At 39.3% G+C, this 23,948-nt stretch overlaps 1 protein-coding gene across 5 annotated transcripts in view; it reads left to right on the forward strand.

The window, feature by feature from the left end:
• WDR7 (WD repeat domain 7) overlaps positions 1-23,948 on the forward strand; it is a 352,599-nt gene that overhangs the window by 31,941 nt on the left and 296,710 nt on the right. For all 5 annotated transcript variants that reach the window (XM_019986705.2, XM_070779108.1, XM_070779109.1 and 2 more), the window contains exons 5-12: positions 820-994; positions 3,700-3,776; positions 4,626-4,745; positions 8,725-8,870; positions 9,484-9,586; positions 12,266-12,398; positions 12,662-12,910; positions 13,823-14,043. In XM_019986705.2, coding sequence (XP_019842264.2) covers positions 820-994; positions 3,700-3,776; positions 4,626-4,745; positions 8,725-8,870; positions 9,484-9,586; positions 12,266-12,398; positions 12,662-12,910; positions 13,823-14,043 — 1,224 coding nt within the window. The remainder of the gene's footprint in view (positions 1-819; positions 995-3,699; positions 3,777-4,625; positions 4,746-8,724; positions 8,871-9,483; positions 9,587-12,265; positions 12,399-12,661; positions 12,911-13,822; positions 14,044-23,948) is intronic.

Below are 23,948 nucleotides of genomic sequence, written 5' to 3' on the forward strand. Positions count from 1 at the left end.
AATCTTCTAGGGGAATCATTCCACTAAGAGATAACTTACTTATTTATTTTTTGAGGCTAAGGGAAGTTGGGTCCTTTGATAAGTCGATGGTCTTATTTTAATAGGCATTCTTTCTCTGCTCTTTGCTTGCTGGAAACCCTTCTTATCTTTTTGAGTTATTCTTAGCATGTGTTGCATCACTGTATTGGTTCTTTCTCTCTTTTTCTTCCACAAAGTGTAAATGTGCACTACAAGAATCGTTTATAATGGTTGTCTTGCACTCTAGTCTAAGATAACACTTGCGTTACACAGAATTTACTTCTGATTTTGTTTGAATAGAATCATCCTTGCTTCTAAACTTTATTTGGTTATAACTAGTAATTACAAACCTCTACTCACTGATTCTCATTCACCTAAAACTCTTTCTTACTTTTGGGTCCCACCCATGCTGCCCTTTTGCTTTGATTTGTTTGTGAAGCTGATTTTATTCAGATGTTTTATTAATTCATTCAACAATTTTATTTTAGAATGCTACAGGGGGACGAAACAGAAGAATTATCATGAATTCTACTCCACAGTAGTTCAAAAGGGAAGATAAGATGTTAGGAAAATAATTTTTATTAGATATTTTGCGTATATTAGCGTAACTTGATGTATGCACATGTGTGTCCATAAATACATGTAATATGGACCATATAGTATGTATGTACTGTATGTATCGTAGTGTGCACTATATATCTGGACATATTATTGGGGAAATTGAGCATCCTACTAAGCTTGGTGAATGTATGTGAATCAAGTATCTTAAGTAAAGAACACTTACAATTTTTTTCCTTCTAGTTCTACCAGTTCTCTGTTGGAAGTCAGAGAGAAGGAAGGCTTCTATGCCACGGTCATTATCCTGAAATCCTTGTGGTGGATGCCACCAGCCTTGAAGTATTATACTCCTTAGTCTCAAAGATCTCTCCAGACTGGATCAGCTCCATGAGTATTATTCGATCCCACCGAACACAAGGTCAGTGTGGCCTTTAGGAACTTCTGCACTATGGTTAGCTTACTCTAGGGTTCTAGAGTGTATCGAATAATATACTTGCTTATATTGTATTCTTCAGTTTAAGAAATAGTGCCTCTCATGATTTATGGTCTGTCTCTACCTTTGTAAAGGAGTCTTTGATTGAACTGAGATTTAAAGTGTTAGATTATCTCCATTCCAAGGAATAAATCACTAGTTTTTGGCAGTCTTAGAGCGTGTCAGGAATCTTCTGAATTGGAAGATCTTAACCCCTTGGAGGTGTGTTGGGAGGAACCATAGTTTGTGTATCTCTTGGGCCTGGTTTGGTTACCTGCTATGAAGAGGTGTAGGAAGTGTTTCCATTTTATGTGAAGGTAATGAAAAGGGAGGGGATTATACACAATTCAGTTTAATGACCGTTCCTGGTGAGCGCTTGATGTGTAGTTAACGCTCGACATACATGAATGTGTTTTCTCCATTTCTGTTGAAACCGACAGTACCAGTTGTGAGAGCAAAAGTAAAATTGTTCGGGAAAAGGATAGTCATACTGACCGTTGAATGTGTATTCGTGTGTGCCTTTGGTGTACTCCTGTAAGCCCTTCCTGATGACTTCGTGGTCGCGTGCTCTGCTGTGAAGGCTGGTCTGTAACTGCTGTCACCATCGACGTGAGGCTTCATGTACAGAGTGCTCCCAGCATTGGGCACATGCTTAGCATTTCCGTACGGTAACCGCTTCTCACAGCACTCAGTGATGTAGCTACTGCGTCATAGGATGTGTGGATGAGGAGACGGATGAAGTTTAGCATGATGGAGTCTCCACTTAAGGTCACAGAGCAAGCCTGTGGCTTACTGGCGCCCAGACGGACCCCAGAGAGCTTGCTTTTACCACTGGGTTACGTCATGTCCATTGGTGAACTGCCTTCCCTGGGAGTTTTCCATAGCTTTTTATTCAACGGTCATGGCACAAATATTTATTGAGTGCCTACTCTTTTCTAGGTGCAGAGGATTGAACTACTGGCAGGACTCGAATTGTAGGAAGGGAGGATGATATATAAACAAATGGCAGTTTCACAGTGTAACGTGTGAAAAGACAGAGAAATAGTACAGAGGCTAGAATTAGCAAAGGCAGTGAAGGGGCTTTGAGGGCAGGTAGGAAGGCCCCAGATTCGATGAAGTCTCATCTAAGCTTTGACAGGTGAAGAGGAGTTTGTCAGATGTGGGGTCGTGATGTTTCTGGCAGAAGTAGTTTGTACACAGGTACATAAAGCCTCTAGGGCTTCCCAGGTGGCGCTAGTGGTAAAGGACCCTCCTGCCAATGCAGGAGACATAAGAGTTGTGGGTCCGATCCCTGGGTCGGGAAGATCCCCTGGAGGAGGAAATGGCAACCCACTCTGTATTCTTGCCTGGAGAATCCCATGGACAGAGGAGCCTGGTGGGCTATAGTCCATGGGGTCGCATGGAGTTGGACATGAATGCAGCGACTTTGCACACACACACATAAAGCCTTATGTAGGAATGCGTGGGAAATAGCCATCTGTGAAATATATATGTTGTATTATGGTCTGAACAGGGTAGAATGCAACTGTAATGGAAAATGTTGTGCCGTACATACAATTCTAAATGTTGTCCATTTATAACGTTGCTACCATGCATGTTTTTAATCTACTTTGCCATATTCTAGTGTGTGGAGATTTGAGAATTTTGGATTTATTGGTATTTCGCACGTTTACTGTAATTGACATTTGTGAGCAGTTCTAGCTTCTTTATACGGTGATCATGGAATTGTAATCAGTGCATTTCAGCGCTTAAACTTGCCTATGGAACCAGGCAGTACAAATAAAGTTTTTACTGAAAGATAGTAAGCAATTCTTTTCAATAACAGTGATGACTAATCTGTACTGATGGTCTGAGGGCTATACCTGTGGTGTCTTAATTCTCACAACACCTTATTAAGGTAAGTGCTGTCGTTACGTTATTCATTTATATTTGCTTACAGATAAGCACATTGAATTTAAGGTAGGTTAGTTCAGTTATCCACAGTTCAGTGGTTAATCAGTGAAGAAAATGTGATTTTTAACACATCCCTCCGTTGCTCTGGAGCCTACCTTAGACTGCTTTCTCAGAGTTCAGGAATACTACTGTGGTGCTGTGACTTTTCCGTCACCCGAACCTGATGGATTTAGGTTTTACATCATGTCTTTCCCTTGATCATGGTCTGTGGAGAGTGTAGTGTGCAATAACATGTCTACAAGGCAGGTGAGGTAGGTGGGAAGGGGGAAACGTGTGCCCTGAAGACACAATATGAATGTGCTTCTCCAGGATAAATGAAAGTTAACGTTGAAGAATAAAAGTTGCTTTTTAATTTTTAAAATTTGTTCTTAAAAAGTTTTTTAAGGTTAATTGTTGACGTGGTAATCAAGAATGTTTGAAATTATTAAAGCCTGCAAGTTAGAAATAAGAAATCAAGCAGCTAAAAACAGGTTTTCTTTGAATTCCACGTGTTTGATCATCTTTATTAACCTGTGTCTCAAAATCTGGTTTCTGTTATTTCCTAAAACCTAGAATTAGGTTTTCATGCTGATTGTAAAACATGCTGTTATTTAGTTTCATTAAAGCAAACCATGGTCCACGTCACTGTTGTGACCATGTTCCCGTGTAGAAAGCAATCGTATTACACTTGTAACCGGCTGCTGCTTCTTCTCGGTTAGAGGACACCGTGGTGGCACTCTCAGTGACGGGCATCTTGAAGGTGTGGATTGTCACCTCGGAAATAAGTGACCTGCAGGTGAGACAAAGGAGGCCTGAAGTGAGTTCTCTGTTCTTGTTCTTGAGGAGTCTTACATTGTAGTCATGATAGGCTGCTTCCCTTTTTTACTTAAAGAGGAAAGAAAAAGCTTTCCTTTTCCATAGTCTTATTGACATAGTGCAGAAGATTCCCCTAGAATGCTATCTCTGTACATGAATTATTGTTTTTCCTTTTGATGGTAGACATATGCTTTATCAAGGATGCAAAACAGAGAAACATATTGTACAGGATATGGAGTAGAGAAGCACAGAAGAGGATTTTCCTCAGCTGCTTCTGTTTAAATTGAAAAGGTAGCTTGCTTGAGGCGGGGGGGAAAAAGCAAACCACTGCAAAAAGGGTATAAAGCCAGTTTTAGTCCTCTGAGTTCCTTAGACTTGAATTCCTTCTTACTTTTTATCAGTAAGAAAGGCAGATCAAGTATCTGGCAAGAGATATTAATCTCATCTGTCAGGGAATTTTTAGACATTGAATCTGGGAGAAACTGAAGGAAATGATGTTTTTTTTTTTTTAAACCTACAAGCTTATGTAAAAAACTGACAGAAATGAAAATTAACTAAACTTTTTAGCATCTGTCATTGCCAGTGATGACATTCTGCCTCTCGTTAGTCTGTTAATCTTGAGTAGCTTTGTAGCAGATACGCTGTGCCCACGTGACGTTAGGGTACATTTTGGCTGCCTTTTACTACCTTAGTCCTCACCATGAGGGGCTAAATTGATGAGCACATCAAGTGATGTCTTTATTTTGTTTTGTTTTCTTTATCATTGTGTGATAATTTAAATTGACAATCCTGCCAACCCTAAAGTTTTTACAAATATTTCTCTTTTCAGGATACCGAGCCAATATTTGAGGAAGAATCCAAACCGATTTACTGTCAGAATTGCCAAAGCATCTCTTTCTGTGCATTCACACAAAGGTCGCTTTTGGTGGTGTGCTCCAAGTATTGGAGGGTAAGATAACTGTGCCTAAGTAAGAAACCGCATTTTTGCCCTTCAAGGTTTTGGTTTATCAGCCTTCTAAAGATAATTGTAAGGAGAAGCTTGGTTTAGAATATTTTAAATATTTGGTCTGTTTTTGATATACTCTGAAGTATGGAATTTGGCTACATCGTTGCCTTTTTTTTGATTTGGTCCATAGAATGATTCTGTCAGTGTTTATTAGTTCTTAATTTCTGTGTCTTGCTGCCATGTTCTTCATTGTCCTGTCAGTGCGGCATGGGCAATGGCAGTGAGTCTTCTGCAAGTTGGGACATATCTTTGTAGGTTTTCATCCCCAAGTGCCATCCTTTTCCGACGTCTTGGAGTCAGGAAGGTCTTCTTCTGTCACTTTAGAGCTCATGGTGAGAGGTGCATATTGCTTTTCACATTGCTCGACTTTAATGTTTCCATGACAGAAAAAGAGCCAGCAAGTTTTGATCACCTGCCATAGTGCCTACCATATTTTCCAAAGCTTTCCATGTGTTATTTGGAAATAACAATCTGAGGGGTGGTATATTGGTTACCTATTCCTGCATAACAAATTACTTCAAAAGTTAGTCGTTTAAAACAACAAATGTGAATCATCACCCAGTTCCTGTGATCAGGAATCCAGGCGTGGTTTAGCTGGGTACCTCTGGCCCAGGGTCTCTCACAGAGTGTGATGAAGGATGAAGGGGTTTTGACTGGGACAAACACCCCGTCCCAGGGCTCTCCTTGGCGGAGGCTCAGCTTCCAGATTTACTCACCTGCTGGTTCACAGTCGTCAGGTCCTGCTGACTGTGGGCTGGAGACCTTAGTTCTCTGCCATGTGGGCCTCTCCATTAGGACAGCTCACAGCACAGCAGCTGTCTTTCCTCCGAGTCAGTGAGCAAGAGGCCGCGTTCAGTTCTCTAGAAACGTCACAGGATGCAGCCTGCACTCAGGAGAGAGGCTTCCACAAGATTGGAAAACCAGGAGTCGGCCCTCGGTGGGGCCACTTTCGAGGCTGCTTTTCACTCTAGGAAGGGTGGCTTTGCCCATTTTGTAGATGAGGCAACTGAGGCATGAGGGGGGTGGCTGCTTTGGCTAAGGTTATACAAGTGATGGTGGTTGTAAATGACTGAGGTTATACAGCTCAGGCAGCCTGGCTGCGGCCGCCGTTCTCATCACTGCCATGCTGTTCTGCGTCAGAGGGCAGCCTCACCATGGAAGGGCTGCATGGCTGCTGTTTGGGAAAAGGCTTAGAGAAGAAGGCTAGCAGCTGCTCAGCTGTCGTTCACTATCTGGGATCCTTCCTTTGTCTTAAAGTTTAAAGCACATCCAAATAAAAATGAAAACAGACTGCAGGAGGATACAGTGAAAAATAGGCACCCCTTTCCCCCCAGATATGTCCCTTCCCCTCCCCAGAGGCAGTAGCTAATACCAGTTTCTTGTGTGCCCATTGTAAGCCTTTTATATCCATGTGAGGGCAGCCTTCTCTTAAATGCACACACAAGAGTGAAAAGACAACCCACAGAGTGAGAGAAGAAAGCCATGGTATGCAACATGATGAGAGACTCTTCTGTTATCAATTAAAAAACAACTACAGATCAAGAAGGAAAACGCAGGCCACCCAATGCGAGATAGCTAAGAGAGCAAAGCCGAGTAGACAGGAAATATGTAGATAGGTGCCGAGTTTCATGAATCATCAGGGAAATGCATACAAACACAGCATGCGGACGGTGCTGCAGCCCACCAGCATGACTTTCGTAGATTTGTTGTTGTTTAGTCACCAAGTGAAGAGCTGACTCATTGGAAAAGACTCTGATGCTGGGAGGGATTGGGGGCAGGAGGAGAAGGGGACGACAGAGGAGGAGATGGCTGGATGGCATCACCGACTCGATGGACGTGAGTCTGAGTGAACTCTGGGAGTTGGTGATGGACAGGGAGGCCTGGCGTGCTGCGATTCATGGGGTCGCAAAGAGTCGGACACGACTGAGCGACTGAACTGAACTGAACTGAACTGAGTCACTAAGTTGTGTCCCCATGGACTTTGCAACGCCAGTCTTCTCTGTCCTTCACCGGCTCCCAGAGTTTGCTCAGATTCATGTATGTTGAGTTGGTGATGCTAATCTGACCACCATCTTCTGCCAGCCTCTTTTTCTTTTGCCTTCAGTCTTTCCCATCATTAAGTTCTTTTCCAGTGAATCAACTCTTCGCATCAGGTGGCCAAAGTATTGGAGCTTCAGCTTCAGAATTGGTCCTTCCATCAGTCCTTCCAATATTCAGGGTTGATTTCCTTTAGGATGGACTGGTTTGATCTCCTTGTTCTCCAAGGGACTCTCAAGACTATCTGACTTTCTCAGATAGTTATTACCAGAAAGCAGTTTTCAATTTTTGTATGATTAAATTGTCATATTTTATTGTATGGTTTTAAAAATGATTGATGATATGTTCTAAAGGGCTCAGCAAAGCTGAGATTAAAAAAATTTTTTTCTTCCTAATATTTGTATGGTTTTATTTTATATACCTTTGAATCTTTAATCTGAAATTTATTTTGTGTGAATTGTGAGCTGTAGATCCAATTATATCTTTATTCCAATGGATATCAGAATGGATCCGGCAGTTCCTAATGCCATTTGTTGAATAATCATTTTTTGATTCTTGTACCTTTATAATATGCTGTATTCCTACATTTTTTCTAGGACCTGTTTATGGACTTGTTGATTTGTCTGGACTGATTTATGAACTAATATTGTGATTACTTTGTTTTTGATAGTTTGGTAATTTGTTTTAATAGATCATAAGGCTGGAGGGCTGGTGTCCATAATTCTGTCTTGGACTTTTCTTGGCTATTCGTGTAGTGCTAGTGTTGTATTTCTGATACATATTAGAGCAAATTATGGTGAATTTGGCTGGGGTTTGTTCTTGTCTCAAGACTGTCTGCACAGCAACTTCATTGTTGTTTCCTTAAAGAAAAATAAGATAAAAACTTGGCCATTGAATTGCTCATTCCTCCTGGGGAAATTTTTTAGCAACACAGTATGTACTTTCCTCAGTGAGTAAGGTAGGAAATGCTGCTAGCTGTTATAAGATGAGGGTTTAGTCCTAGCCTGTCAGCTTGCGGGACGTGGGCCCTTGAGCAGGTGCCGTAACCCTCGTCTGTGTCAGGCTTCGTTTTGTCTCTTGCCTGCACCTCACGGCTTTGGGTTCTTCGTTCCCTGCCCAGGGACTGAGAACTTACACCCCTAGCAGTGGAAGTGCGGCATCATTAACCACTAGACTGCCAGGGAATTTGCTGGGTCAGCTTTTTGTCTCTAGCGATACCTGCCTGCCTGCCTGCCTGCCTCCTGCAATGACTCTAAGAGTCACGTGAGAAAATGATTGTAAAGGCATTTTGCAGATTTGGATGTGTCTTGTAAATGTAAGGTCACAGAAGGTCAGGAGTTTGTGTTGCTGATGAAATTATAGGACGTGGCTATTGTATGTGAGAGTTATTAATAATAAAACTGAGTCTGCTAATGTCCTGTTTACACTATTTTAAGACGTTGATGAAATAAGGTAAAGTGAATTCCCCTCTAACACTCAGATGTTAAGAGGTTTTCGTTAGAAACATTGTTACTGGGTATAGGAAAAAACTGGGAGTCCTCAGCATGCATCCTGGAGGTTGGGTACTTGTCATGTGATGGAGCACCCTTCCCTTTAGATGAGAAAGGCTAAAGATTCCTGTCTGTGTGGAGGGAGCACCCCTGACCCCTGCTGGCACAGTCTCCTGCCTGCCCACTGGAGGCTGGGGATGTGTCATAGTTGCCCTGTTGAAGGTAACTGTGCCCCAGGGTTCACTGACAAAATGTCTTTAACTGAGGTAGTCAACTGTAAAGGCCTGAGGTTATTAAATATGGTTCTAGAAGTTTTCATTTCAGTTAAAATGTTGCTGTGTTTTCCTTAAATGACACCAACATGGACTTGAACATGAATCTCTTACTCCTCGTAGGTATTTGATGCTGGAGACTACTCCCTGTTGTGCTCGGGTCCGAGTGAAAACGGGCAGACGTGGACAGGAGGTGACTTTGTCTCGGCTGATAAAGTCATCATCTGGACTGAAAATGGGCAGAGTTATATTTACAGACTACCTGCCAGGTATCCAATAAATAGTGAGTTACGACTTTGATCAAAAGCGAGAGATGGCATGATTTCAGTGAGCCCAGGCCTTGCATACAAAGAAAAGCGCTAAATTCCTTAGCTTGAGATAACTGGTTTTCCTTAATTAACGATAATTTTTGATGTTTAGACTACCTGCCCCTTGTTGCAAACTTTTTTATAACTTGGCTTCTCCCCCTCTGCCTCTTCGGAACAGTTCTTTCAGGGTTACTTAAGATGCTGTCTCCCAGATTTGAAGTCCTAAAAACTCCTACCAAATAAAATATAACTCTTAAAAAAAAAAAGCAAGCGATTTCCAAATTTGTGATGTAATCTGAAAGTATGGAGATATTGAAAGTATAAATATTTAATTTAGGTTAAAAAAAAACTTGAAAATGTAAGTTTGTAATTATAGTTTCATATCTGAGCACAACAATTAGGTGGATTTTTATTTGAGTAAGATATTTTAATAACATTTAATATAATGCCTATATTAAATTAACTATAAAAAATCCATATATTGTCCATTGTGAAAAAAACTCATCATATGGTATGATAAAATATTTAATGTCAGTATTTTTTTTACTGAATGTTGTATTTTCCTCATTTTCAGTTGCCTTCCAGCTAGTGATTCATTCCGCAGTGATGTGGGGAAAGCAGTTGAAAATTTAATTCCTCCAGTACAACATAGCCTCTTGGATCGAACAGATAAAGAGGTAAAATTCTTCAGGTATCATTTATAGTTGGTGGCTGTGTTGAAAAATTTCTGCAACTATAATTATTAGTGTCTTTGGTAGCTAAGCATTTCAAAGATTGATTGCCATTCAAGGTACTCTATTAGATATTGTAAAACATTTTGACATGGTCAGTTATTATAAGCATAATTTGTGCATTTGCTTATAATATGCTTATATGAAAGAGGAAATGGCAACCCACTCCAGTATTCTTGCCTGGAAAATTCCATGGACAGAGGAGCCTGGTCTGCTGCAGTCCATGGGGTCACAAAGAGTCAGACATGACTGAGCATGCATGCATGCATAATATACCTATAATATAGGCATTCACTTTTCTCCAGGAATAAAAGTGATCTTATACTGATTACAAAGTGGCAATGACTTCTTGATAAAATTCATATTGATGTTATAAATTGATTTTACACTGATGCAGTTCTAAATATAGTGACAGATGTACTTTTAGAATGACAAAGATAATTATGTAATAATGCTGACTGATTACTGTTTAAATAAGATATTGCAGTATTTCTCCCAAATCATGTAGTGATGTAAATCATTAGGCATTAGAAATAAAGAAGAAAATAATTTTTTCTCTATAAAAAACAGATTTTATTATGACTTCGAGTGTTTGTTAGTTGCTCAGTTGTCTCTGACTCTGTGATCCCACGGGCTGTAGTCCGTCAGGCTCCTTTGTCCTTGGGGTTTCCCAGGCAAGAATACTGGAGTGGGTTGCCATTCTTCTCTCCAAGGAATCTTTCCAACCCAGGGATAGAACCCAGGTCTCCTGCATTGCTTCTAAAAACCTACTTAATATCAATTTAAAGTTGAAATGCACTTAGTAATGGGTTTTCAACTCTGTGTTCTTTGAGCATTAAGAAAGAAGCTTTGGTTTGGAAATAAAGGCTCCTTTACTTATGATCTGGGTTTCTATAACTTTTTCATTCTGAGCATTTTGTTCTATCTTTATGTGGAGGAATGGCAAGGGGATCCTTTGCCATTTTCCATGAATATTTTGAATATATAGAATTTATCCATCCATGTATAATTAAGATCCTTTATGACCTGTCCTTTATTCTCTTAACTTAAACTGCTACTTATTGCTAGACAAGTAAAGCTAGCAAACTAGACAGTTACTTCCACTTAAACTAAGGGATAATGACTCAACGTAGAAAACATACATGATGGAGATTCTCTGTCTGTCCAGTGATTAGGACTTGGTATTTACTGCAGGGCCTAGGTTCAATCCCTGGTTGGGGAAGTAAGATCCCACAAGCTTTACTGCGCAGCAAAAAAAAAACCCAAACAAAACATGAACATGAAACAAAACAAATGCATATTATATTTCTTTAAGTATCAGCTCACCAATTCATTTTAAATTAAAATGTATGTATTATGTGGTGCGAGATACACATTGTAATATAGAATACTGGTTATAACAACAAAAAGTTATACTAGCAACTTTCCCTGGTTAAGCTTGTTGTTTATCAAACTTTTAGTAATTTTCAGACTTTAAGTTAAATCAAATAATTGACCGTGCTTAATGCATGTAATTTCTATAGGGTAATGCTTTTTAGCACTGATACTGAATATAGATTATTTCTTAACTATAACTATGCACTGAAGCATTTTGTTTTTTAACTGCTTTTCAGGATAAGCTTACATACTTTCATACTCAAGTTTTAGTGTATTAATCATCTAAAATTTAAATTTAGGAGTCCACCACTATTTAGTATTTTCAAATAGGTGGTCTCATTGAAGATACAGGATCTTAAACAGAAAATAATGTGCTTTAAAAATGAAAGTGTATGCAAGATCCTAATGAATGGTTTTTGTTCCTAGTAGCTCATAGCTAGCATATCAGGCTAGGTTCAAGTGGGTTATAAAAAATGTGATCAAATGAAAAAAGTGAAAAGTATTAGTTGCCTATTCGTGCCTGACATTTTGCAACCCCATGGGGTGTAGCCTGCCACCCTCCTCTGTCCATGGAATTCTCCAGGCAAGAATGCTGAAGTGGGTAGCCATTCCCTTCTCCAGGGGATCTTCCTGACCCAGGGATTGAACCCAGGTCTCCTGTGTTGCAGGCAAAGTTTTTAGCACTGAGCCACCAGGGATGTTTCATGCTATTAGTTGAAAAATAATCTAATTAAAAAAAAAAAGAGCCTTCTAGTGGTACAAGCATGGTGGTTTAGTTTTATAGCCATTCCTGGTGAGTAGCTAGTTAGGAGTGGGCAGAAAGTTTAGATTACCAGTTCTCTCCTTTTGAACTTTTAAGTGGAGAATTTTCTTTTTGGTATAGAGGGGTATATCTTTGGATTCATTGCTTAATAATAGACAGTTAAATAATTGCATTGTGGTTTTTATAAAGCAGAGAAAAAGGATAAAAATATTTATTCTAGAGAAAGACTATATAAATATAGTTTTTGTTTCTTTGAATGTGTTATATGTACTGGATTGAGTATTAGTTGACATATATTTATATCAATGCTACAGAATTAATTAAGATATTATTGAATATTCATTCTATAGATTCACTTTTTTCTTTTTTAACTCTGGTACTGAGATGAAGTACTTTATATCCTAATCTGAAGAAACTTTTATCTGTGAAATATTTTGTTTTAAAAGATAGAGAAGGGAATTTGAACAGTTGTTTTTTTTTTACAGTTGCTAATTTGTCCTCCTGTGACTCGATTCTTCTATGGATGCAAAGAATACTTCCACAAACTATTAATTCAGGGTGATTCTTCTGGAAGATTGAATATTTGGAACATATCAGACACACCTGATAAACCAGAAGGTAATGGAGGTTCTAGAAAATCGTGTGCGGTTATTTCTCAATGTTTCTAATTGAACAACCTGAACAGTAACCGCTGTATGGGAGTGCATAACGTAATATGTCCTTTTCTTTTTAGAACGGTAGTTGATGACAGTTACTCTTTGGTATTTCTCTGAATCAACTATAAGCACGTTTATTTTTACATGTTGAATTGTTTGTTTTTTTTTTTTCTTTTTCTAACTTGCTCAAACATGTTTCTTTTCTACCACACATAACCTCCACAGGGCTGGAAATGACCACGTCCATTAGTTTGCAAGAGGCATTTGATAAACTGAATCCATGTCCTGCTGGGATTATAGATCAGCTGAGCGTGATCCCCAATAGTAACGAACCTCTTAAGGTGACGGCGAGTGTGTACATACCAGCGCACGGACGCCTCGTCTGTGGCCGTGAAGACGGAAGCATCGTTATCGTCCCGGCCACGCAGACGGCCATCGTGCAGCTGCTGCAGGGCGAGCACATGCTCCGCAGAGGTACCTGCAGACCCGCTCGTGTGCAGTGTTAGGAGAGCTCTGTGACGGTGAACCTGACAGGGTCTGCACTCTGCGTTTTCAGCAAGCACGGTGCATCGGGGTGGTTGTCGGTGTGCTCTGTAGCTGCTAGCCTAACGTGCGGTTAACAAAATACGGCCTGGGTGGCCCTTGAGCAGCTCAGAGGGTCCGGGGTGCTGGTCCTCTGCACGGTTGGAAGTCTGTGTATTACTTTACAGCCGGCCCTCTGTATCTGTGCTTGTGCATTCTTGGATTCCATCAACTGCCCCTGTACAGTGCTATAGTATGTATTTATTGAAAAAAATCTGCGTACACGTGGACCTGCACAGCACAGTTTAAACCTATGTTGCTCAAGGATCAACTGAAGTCAGTGTCTGTTCCTGGAATAAACACCACTTAATGACTGTAAATGCAGGGCTTCCCAGGTGGCGCTAGTGGTAAAGAACCTGGCTGCCCGTGTAGGAGATGCAAGAGACACGGGTTCGATCCCTGGGTTGGGAAGATCCCCTGAAGAAGGAAAGGGCAACCTACTCCAGTGTCCTTGTCTGGAGAATCCCATGGACAGAGGAGCCTGGCGGGCTGCAGTCCATGCGGTCTCTAAGAGTCGCATACGACTTAGGCGACTTACAACAATGACTGTAAATAGAAGTATCTAGTTTTTCTCTTTGATACATGTTTAATGTTTGCCATTTATTATTGGGTATCTCTGGCGTACTTAGTATCATATTATCAAATACTGGTAATCTTTTAGAACAATACTGTCCAATAGAAATACGTGTGAAAGGGACTTTTTAGTGATGAAGTGTAGAGCTAGTCTGAAGATTCTTGTCTACTTTTGTTGAAACTTTGGCAGACTCGAATTTTCCTGCCTTAAGTCCCAAACCTTGTTTGCAGGCTGGCCTCCTCACAGGACACTCCGTGGCCATCGGAGCAAAGTCACGTGTTTGCTGTACCCTCATCAGGCCTCAGCCCGTTATGATCAAAGATACCTCATATCTGGAGGCGTGGATTTCTCGGTCATCATTTGGGACATATTTTCTGGAGAAATGAAACATATCTTCTGTGTCCATGGTGGCGAGATCACTCAGCTGCTAGTTCCACCTGAAAACTGTAGTGTAAGTTGAACCTGAAAGATTATTTCACTATGGTAGAGTCAAACTGTGTTGCTGCCAGACTTAATACAAATGAAATCCAGAGTAATCTAAAGTGTGATGGAAGAATTAATAAAAAAAAATCCTTGTAATTATAAAACTAAATAGTGGTAACATATGATGTTTAGGCAAAGTTAGGATTATTACTACTGGGCATATAGAAATAGAAGATAGACATTTTTTTATTCCTGTTATTCGTGCCTAAATGGCATGGCTTATCCCTGAAACATAGTAGCAATTTAGAATATGTTGAAGTTTCAATTTTTTGCTCTGAAGCAGTTTTAAGTATCCCTAAAGTCATGCTCATCAAAGTAGTCTCATCATTCTCAACTCCATCTGAGCAAAAAGATATTGAACCTGTGCTTTTATAGCTTGAATGAAAATACTTCTCAATACTTACAAATAGAATACATTTAAATAAACAGTTATTGTGACAAGGGAAAGAATAATAGGCACGATAATGATTTTGGAAAATTTTGTTCATACTTTTATGAAAGCAGATTGCTTTTTCATGACGTGTGTGTAAGTTAGCTGGTGATGTCAAATATAAAAAGTCTCATAATTTTAGAAATAGGAAATTTTAGGAGGACTTAGGACAGATGAATAACAGACCCGTAATTTCTTTTACTGTGTGTTTAATGTGAACTTACTCATGTGATTAGCTGCCTTTGTGTGCAGAATCACTATTCTCCAGCACACACGTGTGTATGGACCCACGTACATAAACACGCAAATATACTATCTTTATCACACGTTTCATGCTTATCAAAACCCCTTCACCAGTTATTGTCTTACTGAAATGAAAAGCATTTTACTCGTGTATCTGATCCATTGTTCAGAAGGAGTCTCATTTCAAAGACCCAGGAAATTTTCCTTGGCCCTTTCTGCTTGCTCACATGACCTTCATGATAGTGTGTGTTATCTGCCATGTTCTGCCAGTGCTAGATTTCATTTGATTTGACGCATGTGGCGGTGTAGGAGGTTCTATACCAGTGTGTGTGTGTCTCGTTCTTTTTCCCCTGCCAGATGTGAAAATTTAGGTACTTAATTAATCTCTTCCTTCTTTGTACAAATTTTTGCCTTTTTCTTTCTTTCCAGTTTGTTGTTCATTTTTAAAAAAATCTTCATCACTGTAAAAAATTGTTGTGTATTAATTTAAATAGCCAGTTTAGTTCAGTTGCTCAATTGTGTCCGACTTTTTGCGACCCCATGGACTATGACTCGCCAGGCTTCCCTGTCCATCACCAACTCCCCAAGCTTGCTCAAACTCATGTGCATTGAGTCAGTGATGCCATCCAACCATCTCATCCTCTGTCATCCCCTTCTCCTCCCACCTTCAGACTTTCCCAGCATCAGGCTCTTTTCAAATGACTTAGTTCTTCACATTAGGTGACCAAAGTATTGGAGTTTCAGCATCAGTCCTTCCAATGAATATTCAGGACTGATTTCCTTTAAGATGGACTGGTTGGATCTCCTCACCATCCAAGGGACTCTCAAGAGTCTTCTCCAACACCACAGTTCAAAAGCATCAATTCTTTGGTGCTCAGCTTTCTTTATAGTCCAACTCTCACATCCATACATGACTACTGGAAAAACCATAGCCTTGACTAGACAGACCTTTGTTGGCAAAATAATGTCTCTGCTTTTGAATATGCTGTCTTGGTTGGTCATAGCTTTTTTTCCAAGGAGTAAGCGTCTTTTAATTTAATGGCTACAGTCACCATTTGCAGGGATTTTTGGAGTCCAAAAAAGTAAAGTCTCTCACTGTTTCCATTGTTTCCCTATCTATTTGCCATGAAGTGATGGGACTGGATGCCATGATCTTAGTTTTCTTAATGTTGAGTTTTAAGCCAACTTTTTCACGCTCCTCTTTCACTTTCATTAAGAGGCTCTTTAGTCCCTTTTTGCTTTCTGCCATAAGGATGATGTCATCTGTGTATCTGAGGTTATTGATACTTCCCCCGGCAATCTTGATTCCAGCTTTTGCTTCATCCAGCCCAGCATTTCACATAATGGATGTACTCTGCATATAAGTTAAATAAGCAGGGTGACAATATACAGCCTTGACGTACTCCTTTTCCTATCTGGAACCAGTCTGTTGTTCCATGCCCAGTTCTAAGTGTTGCTTCTTGACTTGCATACAGGTTTCTCAGAAGGCAGGTCAGGTGGTCTGGTATTCCCATCTCTTTCAGAATTTTTCACAGTTTGTTGTGATCTACACAGTCAAAGGCTTTGGCATAATCAATGAAGCAGAAATAGATGTTTTTCTGGAACTCTCTTGCTTTTTTGATAATCCAACGGATGTTGGTAATTTTATCTCTGGTTCCTCTTCCTTTTCTAAATCCATTAAATGCATTTTATTTAAATCTATTTAAATAACCAATTTTATGTTTATTTTAGTGAAATAGATATCATTGTAATTCTACTAAGTTTAAGCAGTGTTAGAACCCTTGTCCTGAACCTCATTTTACAGTCCTTATGCCCCATAGTAAAATATAGGTTTTTTTCACATCTGACTGCAAATTTGGTGAAACATCTAATTTTTTAATGCTGAAGTTGATAATGTAGATTATTTATTCCTAAGTTTAAAGCAACCATTTTGATCTGGCTGTTTTTTGTTTTCATAAGAATACACTGAAAATACTAGAGTGTGTATGTACATATGCATATATATATATATATTACACAAATTAAAAGGAAAGTGTTTTTTGAATAATTTACATAGGGTCATGTTTTCCTTTTGAACTGCATTAACATATGTATATTTTTAGCCTATGTATGTGAGCACATTTTCTGGTTTCTTTTTAAAAAATTTCAAGTGCGTATTTAATAAAATGTTTTGATCAATTGCATTTAGAAATATTTCATAGTGAGTAAAAGCTAACATATGGACATATATGCAACTGAACAGAAAGTGGTCTTCTCACTAGACGAGGCACCAGCCAGAGGAGCTGGTTGCCTGGACAGTGTGAGGAAGAGAGGTACCAACAAGGAAGTCTGGGTCATGGAAAATAATTTGCATATAGGTTTAACAGTAGAATTTTCTTGTTTTTAATTAACTTTCAAAAGTACTGATTAAAGACACATTTGCTTTGGTTTTTGTAATAATATAAGATGTAAATAATGACTGCCTAGGACAGAAGAGTGTGGTAGGCTGTAGTCCATGGGGTCGCTAAGAGTCAGACACGACTGAGCGACTTCACTTTCCCTTTTTACTTTCATGCATTGGAGAAGGAAATGGCAACCCACTCCAGTGTTCTTGCCTGGAGAATCCCAGGGACGGGGAAGCCTGGTGGGCTGCCGTCTATGGGGTCACACAGAGTCGGACACGACTGAAGTGACTTAGCAGCATCAGCCAGCAGCAGCAGTTAATAATGACTAGGCATTAACAACTGCCTAGTTAATAACCTGTTCATTTAGCTGGTCGTTTTAGGCCTAGCAGCTAATGTGTTTGAAAATCAGAGAGCCCTAACTGGTTAATAAAAAGCTAAGGATTTGATATTTGCTGAATGTTTAGCAAATGACTGTTCTGCTGAGATTATAGAGTTAGTGACATCAAATGCTATCTCTAATGCTTAAATTGTCCATCTCATAAATTGATCCAATGTCATTCTCTTTTAGCAAAAAATATTTTTACTTTTTAAGTGGTCTGGTACTTGGAAGATTGTAACTATTTACTACAATACTAAAAAGTTTGTCATCTGCCTTTTGGATTGTAGTAAGAGTTTTGGTTTTTATCTCGGGTAGATTGAGAAAGGAGGTGAGTTTTGATTTCTTGTAAGTTTTTTTTTCAGGAAAAGTTGTTCTAAAACAGAAATGTTGGTTGTATTTTAGAAATGACTTAAATTATCATTAAGATGTACAATTATGATGAGTTTTTCATTCTTAACGTATAGTCATTTCTTGTTTACTAAAATGTAGAAAGTTGTTTAAAAAAAGTACTGAGCAAAAATCATTGTTTGCTAGTCTCTGTAGAGAGTGAACAAAAAGTGAAATCCTGCCTGCTGGGTAGAAAAGACGCTGTGGCTGGACATGAGCTCTGACGACAGGCTGTGTGCCCTTCCACGGCCCCACAGATGTGCGTCTTATTGGCCTGCCATCTAGGCGTTTCTTTGTCATCCTTTCTTTCCCCACTCCTTCATCTTTATACTGTTTTAGCATCTTTTTCCGCAAGATCTTTCCAGATTCTTGCTATACATTAGCATTAATTTAGTGCCAGACTCAGTGACCCTATATATTTATTTTTAATGAACTATTTATAGGAATTTTAATTATTTAAAAATTTCAACATTTTCCTAGACATGAAACACTGCCTATAGCATTATGTAGAGTACCTACTTTGAATAGATTTTATGTTTATTGTTCTTTAAAGGTTTTTAGTTTTTCAATTTTTAGAGGAATTTTATATATATATATTTTTTTTTTCCAAAACTGTAAAACTCCTTTTAGGCAGAGTGCTTTGAAATTGAATTTGATTCACTGAATAAACTGGTTAGCTGAAATTTAACTTTTATATGGATACAGATTGTTTTAAAGAATTAAAGTACACTAAAGAAAATCTAAAAGTTTCCTGAAGATATGCTTTGAGATACAAAATATTGAAGTAATTCAAGACTGTGAAGTGCCAAAGGGTTATTGGGAAAAAATCAGAATGTTTTTGGGTAGAATTAGTGTCTGCCAAGTAATGTATTTCAGTGTTCCAAGAAATGTAAACATATTTTGGAGGAGGATCAGGTGAATATTTAAGGAAGTCTGTTACAGTGTCGACTATAAACGACAAAGGAGAGATCTGAACGAAATGCTCTGGCGGGCGAGGGTAGGGGTGTCTCGTGGGTGCTCAGAGAAACCAGGGGCTTTGTTAAACTCTCAGAACACCCATGAGATTTGACTGTGTGTTGACTTCACGGAGGGTGCTGGAACTTCTGGTTTTGAGATCGCTGATGTTAGGTTATTTGCCATTTCTGTTTCTTTCTCCTTAAGATTATGGACTGTAGAGAAAAAATTCAGTTTGAGGTAACTTTTTAATTTTGTGTGTGTGTGGTTTGGTTTATTAAGAAAGCAAAATATACTATCCATAATGTGAAAGAAATATGTACATGTATATATGTATGAGAGGTGGGTATACTATATATGCATGTGAAATATACATGTATATGAGAAGAAACAGAAGGAAAACTATCTACTAAAATACTGTTTGAATTATATAACATAATATAAAATGAAGTTCTGTGCCATTTTTGTTTGTCATTTCAAGTTGTGCTTACTGTTTTTAAGCGAGTGGTTTTTGACCTTATATGTTGCTATGCAGATATATAAGATTTTATAGGCAGTTTTACTAGGATTCAGATTTAAAGTGGAACCTTCATATTATTATTAAATATTATTGCCACTTCAAATACTCATATAGGAGACTTTTTAGAAAAATCTTCTAAAAAGCAGGCTTGTTAACATTTTAGGTGCCTTACTGTTTTCAGTTTTCATCTGCACTTTGGATATTATTGACTGTAGTGTCTTAAAATATTTTATAAATAGGAATACTAAGTGCAAAAAGCATTAAAGGATATTAATAAATATCCTTTTGTTCTCCAGCTATGTCATTCCCTTCCTCCTGAGAGCAATACTTTATAATTCTAGAGAGCCTTTCTATACTGTTGTTTAATTGTTTGTTTTTATACAGTTTTCAAAGGTTACTCTGCATTCACTTACTGCACAGTACTGGCTCTATTCCCCGTGTTGCACAGTGCGTGCTCACGCCTGTCCCACACCCCGTGGTTCACGGCTTCCCCGCCCCGCCCCGCCCCTCCCCTCCTCCCCTCCCCTCCCCTCCTCCCCTCCCCTCCCCTCCCCTCCTCCCCTCCCCTCCCCTCCTCCCCTCCCCTCCTCCCCTCCCCTCCTCCCCTCCCCTCCTCCCCTCCCCTCCCCTCCCCTCCTCCCCCCCCCAGTGGTGACCACTGGTCTGTTCTGTGTCTTACACTGTGTTTTGTACTTTATAAATAGAGCATTTTAGTTTAATATTCTTCTAATAACTGAGACATTTAAGCAACACAGAGTGGTTAAGGTAGGATGCTTTCCTATTTGAGCAGCTGTCGGAAGTAGGCTTGCGTGAATTTCCACAGTCTGAGCTCTAGGCTAGTGTAGACCGAGAGCGCACCTGGTGCCGGGGAGCCTGAGGAGGGGCGGCGCCGGAGAGGGCAGGCTTCTTAAGGCTTCTGTTGGTAAATTATGAAAATTGAATGGGAGGATACGCACCAAATTCAGATTCTGTTTGATTTTGGGAGTGGGGGGAAGAAGGATTGAAGGGAACAAAAACTGACTTTGTAAACTGTCATGTTTTATTCACTTTTAGTAAATATATATTATTCCCTTTCTCATTGGCATGGATGGTTGGATTATCAGAGCTTTTTACTAATGCTAGAACTTTATTCAGAACGTAAATTTTGGAAAATGTTCCAAAATACATTTTGAAGCATATATATGTGTTTCCTAAATGGCAACCCACTCCAGTGTTCTTGCCTGGAGAATCCCAGGGACAGGGGAGCCTGGTGGGCTGCCATCTATGGGGTCGCACAGAGTCGGACACGACTGAAGCGACCTAGAAGTAGCAGTAGCAGTGTGAACATATAGGCTCAGGTCTTTAAAAGATTTGTTAAAAATGATTTTTTAACTGATGATTATCACTAACCTTTTTCTAAAATTAGTTCAAAAGGTTAGCAGAACTAACCTTTTTCTAAAGATTAGTTAAAAATGATTTTTTAACTTCCCTTGGGCTACAAGTCCAAGAATATTGGAGGGGGTAGCCTATCCCTTCTCCAGCGGATCTCCCCAGCCCAGAAATCGAACCCGGGCCTCCTGCATTGCAGGTGGATTCTTTACCAGCTGAGCTGTCAGGGAAGCACCTTAAAAAACTGATTAAGTTCAGTTCAGTTCAGTTCAGTCGCTCAGTCGTGTCTGACTCTTTGAGACCCCATGAATCGCAGCACACCAGGCCTCCCTGTCCATCACCAACTCCTGGAGTTCACTCAGACTCACGTCCATCAAGTCAGTGATGCCATCCAGCCATCTCATCCTCTGTCGTCCCCTTCTCCTGCCCCTTCTCATTAAATCTTATTAAACTTTTATTGTCACATACCTCCAAAATTATCCAGAAGAGGGCAGCATGGGTTTGTGAAAATGCGAATGTCAGGCATTTAACCTGTTTCTGCTTTCGTTTGACAATGTTAAATCCCTAGCTCTTGGCAACAGATAATGATAATTATGTTTTGTATATGTGACTATATGTTTGCTAGTGTGTGATGGTCACTTGTCTGTGAAGCTCACTGCCGGCAAGAACAGTTGACAAATTAGGTTTTCTTTTTAATGCATTGTCCACCCTTTCTGAACATGCTCCTGAACAGGCTCCTGAACGTGCTCCTAAGCTTCTGCCCCAGTTAGCCCTTACCTTTACCTTTTTGAATTTGGAGTCTTGTTATTAATTCAGTTTGGGTGTTACGTTTAAAAAGCAGTGTCTGTAATTTTAGCATGGTCCCTGAAGCCAAGTAAACTTTGGTGATGCAAAGGAACCAAAAGCAGGCAGCAGAACTAACCTTTTTCTAAAATAGGTCACAATGTACATAGTCTGTTGTAGTATTCTTTTTTCCCATAACACTTCATTCTCTTAGATTTTGAGACTGTTTTCATATGTTTTTATGTATTGAGTGTCATCTTTTTGAAATTAATTTTTATTTTTAAAATTATATAACATATCGTTATAGACAATATATTTTCTAAAGATGGTCTGGCCACTTTTGTGCCACTGAGTGTATTTCAGCACAGCATCATTTTTGATTATAGTCTATAATTTGTGTAATTTTATCAAATTTCAGAATGATGTTTTCTAACATTTTTTTCTGTTATCGGCAGTGGGGCTGAAAATTAGGATAACTAAATATTTTTGCGCATCTTGAATCACTTCTGAGGATAAATTCTTAAATGTGGAATTGCTTTCTAAAGGACATATTCATTTTTAAAGTCTTTTGAATAGTTATTGCCAAATTGTCCTTCAAACGCTTAGGAATGGGTTTGTATCCGTATTTACCCTCATAGTTCTTCATTCTGTTTATAATCTTTTAAACCTTGTTAATTTTCTAGGCTTATAAGTAGCTGTTTGTAGAGTATGTATGAATGGCTGCTAAGTCGCGTCAGTCGTGTCCGACTCTGTGCGACCCCATAGACGGCAGCCCACCAGGCTCCCCCATCCCTGGGACTCTCCAGGCAGGAGTACTGGAGTGGGTGCCGTTGCCTTCTCCGATGTATGGATGGAGAGCACTCACTTTCATTTTGAAAGCACAAATGCTTTAATATACCAGCACTGTACTGTGTTGTTATCCATTCTGATTCCCGCATGTTTTTCAAATTTTCACTACTATCATACTATTTTGTTCACTATAAAAGATAAATTTTTCCTGTTATGGATAGTATACATATATTCAAGTAGCATAGTACACCCTGTCTCTTTTGTAGGAAGCTGGGAGAATCAGTAATATATGAACTGTCAGTGAGGGATTCCTTCAACAGTAATGAGACAGATTATATTCCTATTCCAGCTATGCGAATATTGTGTCAAACATCATAGAAATTAATTAATTCATCATTGTCTTATGAGGTTGGTTTACTGAGGTATAGTGGATATACAGTGTTGTATTAGTTTCAGATATATAACAAAGTAATTCAGTTTTATTTATATATATAGTATTGTTTTTCAGATTCTTTTCAATTATAGGTTATTACAAGAAATTTATATTTCCCTGTGCTATACAGTAGGTCATTGTTGTTGATTTTGTATATAGTAGAGTGCATATGTTAATCCCATTTATACTCCCCAACCCCCTAATCTAGCAACTTAGATATTCTTCTGTTTGGAGAGGTTTCTTTAGATCTTTAGTCATATTCTTAGTAGCACAGAATGTTATATTGGGTATGAAATTTATTTTTAATAGTCAGAAGTGATTTGGTGCTAAACATTGTGATGATGTCATTGATTAAATTGACTCTATTTTGGGTTGAAGAGAATTAATACGTCACAGAGCAAAGTCGAATTTTCTTGAATAGCTTAATCATAAAGCAATTTTAAAATGAATTCAGATTTACGTTAAGATGGCAGGCATTGTTAGAAAAAATGAGTTACTTTTTAAGGTAACTTCAGTTAGGTAGACTTCCCAGGTGGTAGAGTGGTAAAGAACTCACCTACCAACGCAGGAGATGCAAGAAACAGGGGTTCGATCGCTGAGTCTGGAAGATCCCCTGGAGAATGAAATGGCAACCCACTCTGGTATTCTTTCCTGGAAAAACCCATGGACGGAGAAGCTGGGAGGGCTACAGACCATGGGGTCACAAAGAGTCGGACACAGCTGAGTGACTGAGCGTACCTTTCCAGGTACTCTCAAGGGCCAGGTATATAATAGTGGAGGTTAGGTTTCTCTGTGTTCTTTGACAGAGACTTAAAAAGCAAGCCAGGATCCTTTGTAAAACAAGAGATATTTTTAGCATCCATGTTCTAGTAATTTACCTCCAGGAATAAATAGGTTGAAGCTAAGCAGGCAGATCAAGAGTTACCAGGTCAGATGGATGGGGCCCTTCAAGTTCAAGGTGGGACACAGAAAGGAGGAGGAGGACGAGCGGCCCCACGCCTGTAACTCGGTGCAGTCTGAGAAGTGAGGCTCTTTGTGATGGAGGAGGGTAGTTCCTGGCTTTGTGTCCTCCAGGTTTGGGTCCAGGTTGGACAGTAACTGGGACAGCTGACTGCTGTAGGGCAGGGGAAAGGATAAAACACTTTTGAGTTCCTTAAAAAGAACCTTCGACTGTCTTCAGAGTCTTCAGATTCGACTGTCTCA

This window comes from Bos indicus, chromosome 24 (assembly GCF_029378745.1).
Source record: "Bos indicus isolate NIAB-ARS_2022 breed Sahiwal x Tharparkar chromosome 24, NIAB-ARS_B.indTharparkar_mat_pri_1.0, whole genome shotgun sequence".
NCBI lineage: Eukaryota > Metazoa > Chordata > Mammalia > Artiodactyla > Bovidae > Bos > Bos indicus.